Consider the following 12002-nt stretch of genomic DNA (forward strand, 5'->3'; position numbering starts at 1 on the left):
TGTGGCTTTGCTTGCCGGCTCACTGAGCATATCTGAGAGAGCTTTTCATGCATTATCAATCAGCCTTAATTGCAGTTTCAGGCCTTGGTCCTACCACACTGATCCTGTGTGTTTTGTATAAGTAGATATAAACAGAGTTCATAGCACTATAATTTTAAAAAACTGATTATGATGTATTTGGAAATAGCTATAAATGACCAAAAAGGAAAAAAAATAAGAAGACGTAGTTTGCTAAGTGTGCTGTCTGTCGAATGAAACACCTCTCTGCACAACCGCAGCTCGTGGACCTGCCTGGTGGACTTGGAAGGGCTGAACATGCGCCACCTGTGGAGACCTGGTGTGAAAGCCCTGCTGCGGATCATCGAGGTGGTGGAGGCCAACTACCCGGAGACACTGGGCCGCCTGCTCATCCTGCGGGCGCCCAGGGTGTTTCCTGTGCTCTGGACGCTGGTGCGTTGAGATGCTTTTTGCAGTAACTGTGAGCCATTTGGAAAGCAGACACGCATGCATTCATATATGTGTCTGTGACCTAAAGTCCTGACTACTTAGGAAAAAAACATGCAAAGCTGTAAGATTTCTCAAATTGTTTAAGAGAGGGGAAAAACAAAATTTGAGGGTCCTAATGCCATGCAACTAGACTTTACAGAAGAAGTATATAAACTTGAATTTCCTCCCCCCACCCTCCCACTCAGGATACCACATTGTCATTTTAATCTTGGACACTCAGGCAGCAGAGAAATGTGACTGCGTGGCCTTCTCCTCCTCACAGGTTAGTCCGTTCATTGATGACAACACCAGAAGGAAATTCCTCATTTATGCCGGAAATGACTACCAGGGTCCTGGAGGCCTGCTGGACTACATCGACAAAGAGATTATTCCAGATTTCCTGAGTGGAGAGTGCATGGTATGTCTTGAGGCGAGGAACTGCACATTTGGCCCCTTTTGCAGGTGGGAGAGGTCGGTGTTGATTTGCGCAAATGATTTTCAGAACTTCCAGTCATTTGGATGTTTTGTTTTTGTTTTGTTTCTTTTGGCCGCCATTTCTCTGATCCAGGGTTAAGTTAAAGAGAACCATTTAAGTAATTGTTGATACTGTACATTTCTTCATTATTAAATAAAAATGAGAATTTGTTGTAGAATATAATACAATTGTAGCTTGCTTTATTCACACGGCTTTGTGTGAATCAGATCTTTAAACCATTTTAGAGGAGCTGTCATATTTTTTAAAATGCTGTTAAAAAATTGAATGTTCTCAAAATGTCCCACCTGCCCCTCCCCCTCCTTGTTTTTTTATGGAGACGGGGTCCGGCTCTGTCACCCAGGCTGGAGTGCAGTGGCACGATCACAGCTCACTGCAGCCTGACTTCGTGGGCTCAGGTGATCCTCCCACCTCAGTCACCCAAGTAGCTGGGACTATAGGCGTGCACCACCATACCTAGCTAATTTTTTGTAGAGACAGAGTCTCACTATAGTGCCCCAGGCTGGATGACTTTTTTTTGTTTTTTTGGTTTTTTTTTGAGATGGGGTCTCGCTCTGTTGCACAGGCTGGAGTGCAGTGGCGCGATCTCAGCTCACTGCAGCCTCTGCCTCCCAGATTCAAGCGATTCTTCAGCCTCAGCCTCTGAAGTAGCTGGGATTACAGACATGTGCCACTACCCACAGCTAATTTTTTTATTTTTAGTAGAGACCGGGTTTCACCATGTCAGCCAGGCTGGTCTCAAACTGCTGACCTCAAGTAATCCGCCCACCTCGACCTCCCAAAGTGCTGGGATTACAGGCATGAGCCACCACGCCTGGCCTGGATAACATCTTTAAAGTAAAAAAACGAAGGGAAGTGGTTCTCAACATATGTTTGGGGTTTTTAATACACTGAGTTGCTGGGTAACGAAGCAGAGGCCTCCTCTTCTTTACCCTGTATTCAGAGAAGCTCAGAACCTTGGGGTCCTTGTAGGCTTCTAGCCCATGGCGCACAGTTGTGCCATGGGAGCACTGCGGAAGCCAAAGCCTGTAGAAGTCCCAGTGACTTGTTCCATGGCACACTGTGGCGGCTGAACGCACAGGGGGTGAAGCTTCTTATCAGAAGGGCTCTTTAGTCATCCGTCATATACAGTTACCCGTTAGAGATGTGTACCCACTGGGTTTGACTCAGGTATTTAGCTAATGAATTGGACATTCGGGACTTTGGACTTTCTGAATGGTTATAGAAATGTAGAAAACGAATTTAGCTTTCACTTCATCAGTTCCACTTTAAGGAAATTACGGGCATCATCACAGTGCAATGCAAAGAGCAAGTAAGTTACAGTAAAAGTTACAGGACCAGAATTTAGCAAGTGCCCGTGAGGTTAAACTGCAGGCTCAGGTTTGTAGAAACCTCTGAACTCCTTTCATATGAGCTAGCCGTCCCATGTTGTTGCTGTTTCCAATTATGACGCAAAGAATTGAGCCGGAGCACACGGAGACCTGCCTCACCGCCAGTCGCACCTGTTTGTCACATGCCGAGCTCCGTGGTGTGTTTGCAATGCTGAGCGTCTCTGTGGTTAATTGAGCTGTCCAAAAACTCGGGCCTTCTAAGACTTCTTCACCACCCTCCTGAGCTGCTGTTCAGGCTGGTAGTTGAAAGGAGGTTGTTCACTTCTGCTCTCTGGTGGCTAGAGATTACTAACCAGGGGTCAGTTTGGTATTTTTCCAACACGACATCGCTGCTTTGACACTTTGCAGGCTGAAGACTGAAGTGTTTCTTTTCTATGTAGTTGCTTCCCAAGGCTAATAGAAAGGAGGACTTCGATTTTATGAACTTTACTGTAGAGTCATTGTATAAAGGTTAATTAGGAGATTTATGATACGTACAAATTCTAATTCAACTTGTTTCAGGCAAATTCAAAAGAGGTTCTTCATTAGTTTTTGGCTGGTATTGTTATAGACCAGTCATTTGACTTGAGACACAAAACATTATTCATTGATTCTATATCTTGGCTATAGTTTCCTACCATAAAAATGATGCCTGTGGCTATTGAGAGCAAAACTCTTTTCTTAAAGTAATACGCTTCCTTTATAGCGCATTATAAAGACGCTAGTGCTTCTGTGAGCCAGCTTCAGTAACTGGGGGCAGTGCCTCACGCGTGTTAGTAGGAATTCTATGCTACTTCAGCTTCAACTTGTTCCTGTTTATGCAAAGTAAAACACATGTATTTAAGTGGTTTTTAAAAACATATTGCTCAGCAGTGCAGAGTATTTTACGACCCTGCCAGTGTTCTCCATTTTCTCAGGAACTTCCAGGAGTTAAGCGCAGGAGGATGGTGCTGGCTGGCGTGTCGGGGTTTCGTGGGGTTGATTTGTGTTTGCACAGGTTTCACACTGTGTTTCTGCTTCCAGTGCGAAGTGCCAGAGGGCGGACTGGTCCCCAAATCTCTGTACCGGACTGCGGAGGAGCTGGAGAACGAAGACCTCAAGCTCTGGACTGAGACCATCTACCAGTCTGCAAGTGTCTTCAAAGGAGCCCCGCACGAGGTAGGTCCTCCGCCTTCCTGCACCTGGGCGGGCCCTTCCTCAGCAGAGAGCCTGGCGCTCGCAGGGCTTCCTGGCAGCCTTTCTTTCAGAAAAGTCCACTTGTTTTTCTGCTCTTTGTCTTTAGGCTTTTGTTGACACTCGATACTTAGTTTCAGTAAATGTCAACATCGAAGAGCCGGTCTCTCTCAGAATAGAAACTAGCAGTGCTTGGTCAGAGTGCCTGGAAAGGAAATGGATCTCTTGACCTCCATTTTACTAAAGCCACCAAACGCAGAGATAGGAATAGCTAATCTTTCCTTGTTGCAGCACTTAACTCCTGAATTTAGTTTATTTCATGGTTATATTGAACAGGCTTCATTTGCTACTTTTTCTTTTCTTTTTTTTTTCCTTAAGACAGAGTTTCGCTCTGTCGTCCAGGCTGAAGTGCAGTGGCTCGATCTTGGCTCACTGCAACCTCCGCCTCCCGGGTTCAAGCAATTCTCCTGCCTCAGCCTCCCAAGTAGCTGGGATTACAGACACCCGCCACCACGCCCAGCTAATTTTTGTATTTTTAGTAGAGGAGGGGTTTCACCATGTTGGCCAGGCTGGTCTCAAACACCTGACCTCAGGTAATCCACCCACTTCGGTCTCCCAAAGTGCTGGGATTACAGGTGTGAGCCACTGTGCCTGGCCCATTTGCTACTTTTTCTTGACTGGGTTTTGGTTGTTTATAGATATTTTGGGAATTTTCCTGTTTCTGTAAGTCTAATGGAGCAAGGAGCATGTTCCTGTGTTCCTTTCTTGCTGTCACTTTTGGTAGAGAAGCAGGGGCATTCCGCGTTCCTGTGCACGCCATATGTCTGTCCTGTAGCATCACGAGTGCCCTGAAGCAGGAGGGGCCTGCACCGGAATCTCCCTTCTCAGCTAGGGCAAGGTTCGTGGCCCAGAGTTGTTGGAGAGGACAGTGACGCTCTGTGCAGAGCAAGTGTTCGGTGAGGATGTGGTGCTGGCTTGGGCAATGGTGCTGGCCAGGAGCTGACTGCGGCCTGCTTCCTGCCGTGGTGGCGCCTGGGTCAGCCATCTGCCAGTGGCTTCTGCTGGGGCGTCTTCCTGAGCAGCTCACCTGGTGCTTGCAGGCAGGTGGATAAGGGAATGCTGTTGCCATGGTTTGAACGAGCAGAGACAGATTTGGTGTGCCTTACTTGTAGATACACACGCAGGGGAATCTCAGATTTCATAACGTCTTGAGGATTCTCTGTATTCATTTCTTACCAGGAGGGCAGGCTCCAGGGGCCGAGTCCTTGTTCCTTGTTTGTTAGGCACGATCGCTCTTGTCCATGTTTCAAGAACTTGGGATGCAGTGTGTTTCCTGTGAATCGGGGGCATCGTAAACATCCACATGGTAAAAACCTCACTCCTGCTTTGGCTGTTAAATAAAGCACAGATCTGAGATGGCAACAGACCTAAAGGCAGGCTGGAGCAGAGGCCGCACTGTGAATGCAGGAAAGAGGTGCCGTCAGCACAGGGAGTTGAGGCCTCAGGATGGAGCTGCCTGGGGAGCTGCTTTGCTGGAGAGGCCGTGCCACATAGTGCTGCCTGCTGTTCTTAGACAGGACTCTTGGACCTCACTGAATCTGCCGTGGAAGGACATTCCGAAGTGGCATTTCAGTGGTGAGGTGGCAGTGGCGGGATTGAAAGGGAGCCCGGCTTGTAGAGCAGCCACTTGCCGAAGGGCACAGCAGGCGGTGTGCAGTGGGCTGACGAGAGGGGCCGCGGGCCTGGCTCTGCTGCTTCCTTAGGTGGAGTTTTCAGTGAGGGCAGAACTCTGCACAGCTGATTTTAATTCTCACGTCCCTCCCTCACTAATCTTTGAAACTAACTTTGATCATTCCCTGTGGGGAAGCTCTGTCGGCGCTGTGTCTAAGTTCAGTTTTCGATTGGTTCTCAGCATCCAGGGGTTGACTGCCTCAACCCCACCTCTACCATGCCAGGGGCTCATCCCACTCACCCAGCCTCGCCACTGTTCTCCCGTGCGAGCCTCACACAGGAGGCCTGGTCCCGTGCCCCTGCTTCCCGCTCGCAGGGAACGCTGTCCTCCGGCTCCCCCGCCTGCTGTTTCTTTAGCTCTCACCTTCACCAGGGCCTTCTGTTCTCTCCAGCCGAGGGCAATCCTCTGAACCACTCGTGTGTGAGCTCACAGTGTTTGGTGTTACTAAGACCTGGCCTCTTAGAGTGTGTCTGAAGATGGTGTATGGGAGATCTTGGGCCTATAGGTGCAGGTCACAAAGAGCACAGAGCTTGGTGCATGACACGTAGCGGGATCCAGCGGTTGAATGGATGGTGGCGTGTGACTCTGAGGAAAGAGATCTGCCCGTACACATTCAGCCTTTCCCTCCCCAGCTTCAGCACCTGCACGCCGGAGCCCCTGGGGGGGACGGTGCGCTGGCAGCACGTGGGCCTGGTGCTCGTGGATCGTGGCCGCCTGACGCTGCCTCTTTTTCAGATTCTCATTCAGATCGTGGATGCCTCGTCAGTTATCACTTGGGATTTCGACGTGTGCAAAGGGGACATTGTCTTTAACATCTATCACTCCAAGAGGTCGCCACAGCCAGCCAAAAAGGACTCCCTGGGAGCCCACAGCATCACCTCTCCAGGTGGGAACAACGTGCAGCTCATAGACAAAGTCTGGCAGCTGGGCCGCGACTACAGCATGGTGGAGTCGCCGCTGATCTGCAAAGAAGGAGAAAGCGTGCAGGTAAAACCACACATGGGCAGATCGCGCATCTGTGACTCCGTGCGGCTGGTGATTCTGTCTTGAGTAGGAGTCTTTGCTTCGCTCCCTGAGCAGCCCTGTGTAGCTTTTGAGGCACTGCCTGTGGAGGAGCAGCTCGCCTGGGGGAGCAGAGGGACTCAGAAGGCCAAGTGGGTCTCCCAGGAAAGAGTTCAGGCCTCGCAGTGGTTTTGGACAGAATCTGTGACTTTTCCCGAAAGCAGCGTGTGACAGGAAGGGAAGGCATCGCACGCACAGGCCCAGCTGGGCTTCAGAGGATTTTCCCCCCAGCCTCATTTCACCGGGTTGCATTTGTCTTTTTCAAAGGAAAATCACCCTAAATAGAAGTAAGAGGGACAAGTATTTAGAGAACTATTAACTCTCATTACCAAACCTCCTAATTTGTTTCAAATGCTTTCAGTTCCCTTTTCACATTGTGGCTGGTTATTTTGGGTGCCTGTGCTCACAGTAGCCTTGGGGCGGGGGCGGGGGTTGCTTCTGGCCTTCGTAATAGATGCATCATTTTGCTGCCTTTACAGTTTTCAGGGGTAAGCCTTGTCAGTGTTTCAGTGGTCTTAGAGGCAGAGTAAAAGAATCCTTTGTCCATTTTAAAAACAATCAACAGCTAAGCTGTGTTACCACAGTCACGAATTTCAGAGAGAATGGAGAAGGAGCTTTCCGCGGACTGTCTCTCTCTAGGGTGACGCACCTTCAGCCCCGAACATGCTGGATGATTGGCAGCATGTCAGAGAAAGTGAGGCCGGGTCCAGGGAGGCTGTGCTGAGCCCGCCCTCCAGCATGAGCACCACCAGCCCACCATGCTCCTGCCTCCATAGGTGGGGTGGGCTGGGGTGGCCTCGTGAGGGCCACGGACACGGAGCTTGTCCCTCTGGGCTTCCCAGCACCCAGGAGTGACTACACTCAGTAGAGGGAAGGACATTGTCAAACCTACCAGTGAAGCAAAATAGGTTCTGAATCCTGTTGAGATAGTTCCTGTAGCTACATGAAATCCTAAAGACAGTCCCCCTTGGCGCTTGTCACAGCCTGTGGTGGGCCAGGGGTCGGAAGCGAGTTGCCCTCAGCTGCCACTGCTCTGCTTGTTGTAGGGTTCCCATGTGACCAGGTGGCCGGGCTTCTACATCCTGCAGTGGAAATTCCACAGCATGCCCGCGTGCGCTGCCAGCAGCCTGCCCCGGGTGGACGACGTGCTCGCATCCCTGCAGGTCTCTTCACACAAGTGTAAAGTGATGTACTACACCGAGGTGATCGGCTCGGAGGATTTCAGGTGCGGCCGCTCTCCCCACAGCAGGTGCTGCGGACGGCTGGGCGTGGTTGGAGGGAGGCTGCAGTCCCACGCCATGTGCAGGATCAGCAGTGGCGTCGGGTTTCGGGGATGCTCGGGGGACCAGGAGGGAGTGGCACTGTGACTCCCTGCGTGTCTGCAGAGGGAGAGTGTCAGAGACAGAGCTGACTTTGCCTTTGCTTTCGCTCACGCTGCCGTCTGTGTGCAGGCTGTGGGAAGCCGGCCCCCTGGGTGGGTTACTCAGGTCCATCCCCCGTTTGCAAGCACTGGTGGGGTTGAGAAGTGAGCAGAGAGCAGGGTGGGCCACAAAGTCCAGTAGGCAGTGTGGGCAGGCGGGTGGTTGGCAGGGTGGTCCTCAGGCCTCGCCCCTCCCTGTGCCATTACAGAGGTTCCATGACGAGCCTGGAGTCCAGCCACAGCGGCTTTTCCCAGCTGAGTGCCGCCACCACCTCCTCCAGCCAGTCCCACTCCAGCTCCATGATCTCCAGGTAGTGCACGCTGCCTGCACCTAGTGTGTGACGGCCGCTCCTCCTCGGACAGCCAGCTGCGCCCGCCCGCCCGCCCAGGGCGACATTGTACAGACTCCTCTCACCTCTAGATAGCAGATAGCTCTCAGATGGTAAATGTAGTCATTTGATCCCAAAACTACCTTGGCAGGTAGTTTTAACTCTGATCCTAACTTAACTCAATAGCCATAGATTTTGTATACGTTGTGCACAAAATCAAACCAGAGCACAAGGGCTCTCTTGAAAGAAAAGTAGTTTCTATACCAATTAAAGGATTGACGTGGTCTCAGATGTTGATGCAAAAAATTTTTCCAACGAACTCCACATTGTCCATTAGTGAATGAATTCCTGTGACACCGTCCAGAGATGGCCCCTCCTCACCCGGGACGGAAGCTGCCAGCTCGCTGCCCCCAAGCTGCCTTGCGGCCCCCACGCCTCCCGCCACAGTCGAGATGGTCTGTGGACTTAGGGCCAGCCCTTGAGGCCCTTTTCCTCTGAGGATTCAGAGGCCACCTGCGGAGCACCCTGCCCCAGGGCCAGACCCTCCCACACCACCCACTGTCCTGAAGTGGGCTCTCGGGGACTCCTGGTGACTCTAGGAAAATGCTGCCATCGTTAAACGTGACTTTCTCTTTCGTCCTTTTCAAATCTCTCTGATACTTTTTAGAGCAGGATTTTTCTGTATGTGAACTTGGGTGGGGGGTTCTTTCCCTGTTTCCTTCTGCTCCGCCCTTCTCACCTGCAGTCAGTTCCCAGCCCGGTGTAGCCCATCTCCTCTGTGCCCTCTGGTGGCTCGTTGTCCTCAGAGCCCAGACAGTTCCAGCCGCTAGGAGGCCGTCTTGGAACCAGCAAGTCGCATTTGCCGCTTGACACTGTCCACGGGGTTTTATTAATAGCTAAGCAGCATCTCCCTCATCCACTTCAGGGTGGCTTGTGGCGTGTAGGAGCCTTGCTTCTGTGTACATGGGAATTGCGGACTCATGCGTGTGTGTGCGTGCATGTACTGTGTGTGTGCATGTGTGCATGACGGTGGGGGTGCTGGGGGGACGGGGTGAGTAGAAACTTAGTTTGAGTAATGAAGGAGTCTTCATAGAAGCAAATCAGAATATGGGATTTGTTTGCCTTTTACATTTTCTGTTTAATTCCTGATTTTAAAGCCTGCTGTAGCTGGTACAGGCCCTTATTTTTTCAGCTTTTTATGGGAAAAGCAGGTTATTTGAGAATCTGTCCGGAAGTTGCATAGGGGATGGCCTCCACAATAAGGACATGGAACGTGTGTTTCTGTGTGCAGCAGGGGACGTGTTTGTCATGCCACACCCCACGCGGCTGTCACCTGTGTGCGTGGTAGGCATGGAAATCCCGGTTGTGCCGTCTCAGCTCCGCTCTGAAGGCACTGGGTGGGTGCTGCGTGACTGGAGAGCTGTGTGGAGGCTGTGTGCGCCCCGTGCAGGGATCAGGAGGGCAGGGGAGGGACCAAGCAGCCCTCTGGCCCGGCCGGGTCTGCCCTAGTGGCTGCCTGCACACTGTAGATGTCCTGGGGCCTCTGCTGTGATCACCTGCGTTTGGACCACATTTGTGTGTTTGCTCTTAGAGATCGAGCTCCTCAGTGGTACCCGAAGCCTTGCTTCCGGAAAGCGCAGTAGGGTTAGTAGGTAGGGTTAGTAGGTAGGGTTAGTAGGTAGGGTTAGTAGTGCATCTGTGCTGCTTCCACCCGGTGCTTCCTATTCCCAAATCACAAGGACCTGAAGATGGTCCCTGCTTTCTCTCTCTTTCTCTCTTTCTCTGTGTCTCAGATGGCGATTTTGCTGACAGCTGCCAAGAAAATGCTTCACTGAACAGTCCTCATGTGCCCAGAGATGTTTATAGAACTGTTTGAATTGCAGCCATGCCCTGCCCCCTCCCAGGCTGAAGATCTGTTCTTTTTAAGTTGATTCGAGAGTGGCATTCTTTTCTCCCCAAAGAGTTTAGTGCATCGTGAAGAGCTCAAAGCACATGACGGCACAAATGCTTACAGGGTTTCCTCCCGAGTAATCCAGGCTCACTCCCCTTGTAAGGGAATTCTGGGGCAGCTATGGTTTGAGGATGCAGTTGGCATCGTGTCTCTACTTTTAGTACCTTGCCACTCTTTTAAAACGCTGCTGTCATTTCCCGTTTCTTAGTACTAATGATTCTTTTATTTTCCCTCTATTACTTATGTCTTAATTCACTTTCCTTCCTAAATTTGTTATTTGCATATCAAATTCTGTAAATGTTTTGTAAACATATTACCTCACTTGGTAATACAATACTGATAGTCTTTAAAAGATTTTTTTATTGTTATCAATAATAAATGTGAACTGTTTAAAGAAAAGAATGTCTTTTTCTTATTGTGAAACACCAGTTTCCCTTGAATAGTTTGAAATTCTTAGGAGAATTTTAGAGATTGAAGAAAGAAGAGAGCTTCTGAAGCCAGAGCTTGTGTGGGATTGTTTCACAGGTGAGTGGCCCGTCCTCAGGTCACAGCCATATGTTTGCTGATGCAGAAGCGAACCCAGTGTTTGAAATCCTCGCTTCTGTGAGAAAACAGGACATGGTTTTTCTTAAACACAGCCAGATCAGACATCACTGTGATGGGGCGATCCCCGCTGTGATGTTTCTGTCGTGATAAAAAGGATTGCTTTCATCAGGCACCTCCAAGAAAATAAAATAGGCAGGTGTGGACCTTTAGAAGCCTGGGTTACCTTATCTCCACTCCCCTGCCAGTCAGTGGGTCTTCCGGTCGTAACTCAGCGGGCAGAGCAGGCTGCTGGCTTGGTGAAGCTCAGGGCAGACCAGAAGGCAGCTCAGGGCAGCATGCCAAGGTGCAGAAGCCAGTTCCTCCCCAACTGGGAACTGCAGGATCATTGACTTTCCTAGTAGTCAGTCCTTGGTAGGACACAGCCAAGGGGTCTGGCTGGCACCTGGGTGGGAAGCAGGGGAGACCGAGGGTGCCCTGCACGTCCATACTGGGCCTGGGCTGTGAGTGTGTCCACAGGCAGGCAGGATCTTAGCTGTGCTGAAGTTTGATGACTCAGCCAACCTGCGATGGAAGGAAGGAAGAGGCCTTTTACCTGGATTCCCTTTATGTCCTCATATTTCTGTGTCTGTTGTCAAGTTGGACCTGCTGTTACCAAGCTTTTGGCTTGGCGATCCAGTTCTCAGGGTGGAAGCCAGAGGCAGCTTGGAAAGTCAGCGAGGGTTGTAGGATGATAACCTGCAGCCCGTCTCCTGACCACCTTCAGAAAGGGCCACGCTGAAATGGAGTATCTTGAACAGCAGCGTGTTTATATTGGGCCACCAAACCATTAGTAATGCGTTTGTTCTTTTTTGTTGTTGTGTTTTTTTGTGGGTTTTTTTTGTTTGTTTTTTGGTTTTTTTGAAACAGAGTCTTGCTGTCACCCAGGATGGAGTGCAATAGTACAGTCTCGGCTCACTGTAACCTCCATCTCTCAGGTTCAAGTGATTCTCCTGCCTCAGCCTCCTGAGTAGCTGGGGCTACAGGCATCCACCACCATGCCTGGCTAATTTTTGTATTTTTAGTAGAGATGGGTTTTTGCCATGTTGGCCAGGCTGGTCTCGAACTCATGACCTCAAATGATCCACCCGCCTCGGCCTCCTAAAGTGCTGGGATTTCAGGCGTGAGCCACTGCACCCGGCCAATGTGATGATTCTTAAAATATATCATGTTTCCTTTAATACTCCATCTCTGCAGAACTTTGGCAGAGCCCAAACCGTAGGTTGTCTTCCAGTTCTTAAGTTGTGGTGGAGGCGTTCTTATTAATGTCATCATGAAACAAACCAGTTGGAATCAGTTTTGCTTGAAAAGCGAAGGCCTTGGAAAGCCAGGGATTCTGGGAAGATGGTAGTACAACTAGACTGCAAAACCCAAAACCTGTAGACAAGTGAATTGTCACTTTAA

At 50.3% G+C, this 12002-nt stretch overlaps 1 protein-coding gene across 3 annotated transcripts in view; it reads left to right on the forward strand.

The window, feature by feature from the left end:
• SEC14L1 (SEC14 like lipid binding 1) overlaps positions 1–10415 on the forward strand; it is a 76623-nt gene extending 66208 nt beyond the window's left edge. For 2 of the 3 annotated variants that reach the window (XM_025361967.1, XM_025361968.1), the window contains 6 exons: positions 279–450; positions 770–904; positions 3373–3507; positions 5990–6241; positions 7363–7541; positions 7946–10415. In XM_025361967.1, coding sequence (XP_025217752.1) covers positions 279–450; positions 770–904; positions 3373–3507; positions 5990–6241; positions 7363–7541; positions 7946–8051 — 979 coding nt within the window. In that variant the 3' untranslated portion in view covers positions 8052–10415. The remainder of the gene's footprint in view (positions 1–278; positions 451–769; positions 905–3372; positions 3508–5989; positions 6242–7362; positions 7542–7945) is intronic. The other variant, XM_025361966.1, reaches the window with a different exon arrangement.
• The last annotated feature ends 1587 nt before the right edge of the window (positions 10416–12002 follow it).

The sequence above is a fragment of the Theropithecus gelada genome, chromosome 16 (genome assembly GCF_003255815.1).
Source record: "Theropithecus gelada isolate Dixy chromosome 16, Tgel_1.0, whole genome shotgun sequence".
Taxonomy (NCBI): domain Eukaryota; kingdom Metazoa; phylum Chordata; class Mammalia; order Primates; family Cercopithecidae; genus Theropithecus; species Theropithecus gelada.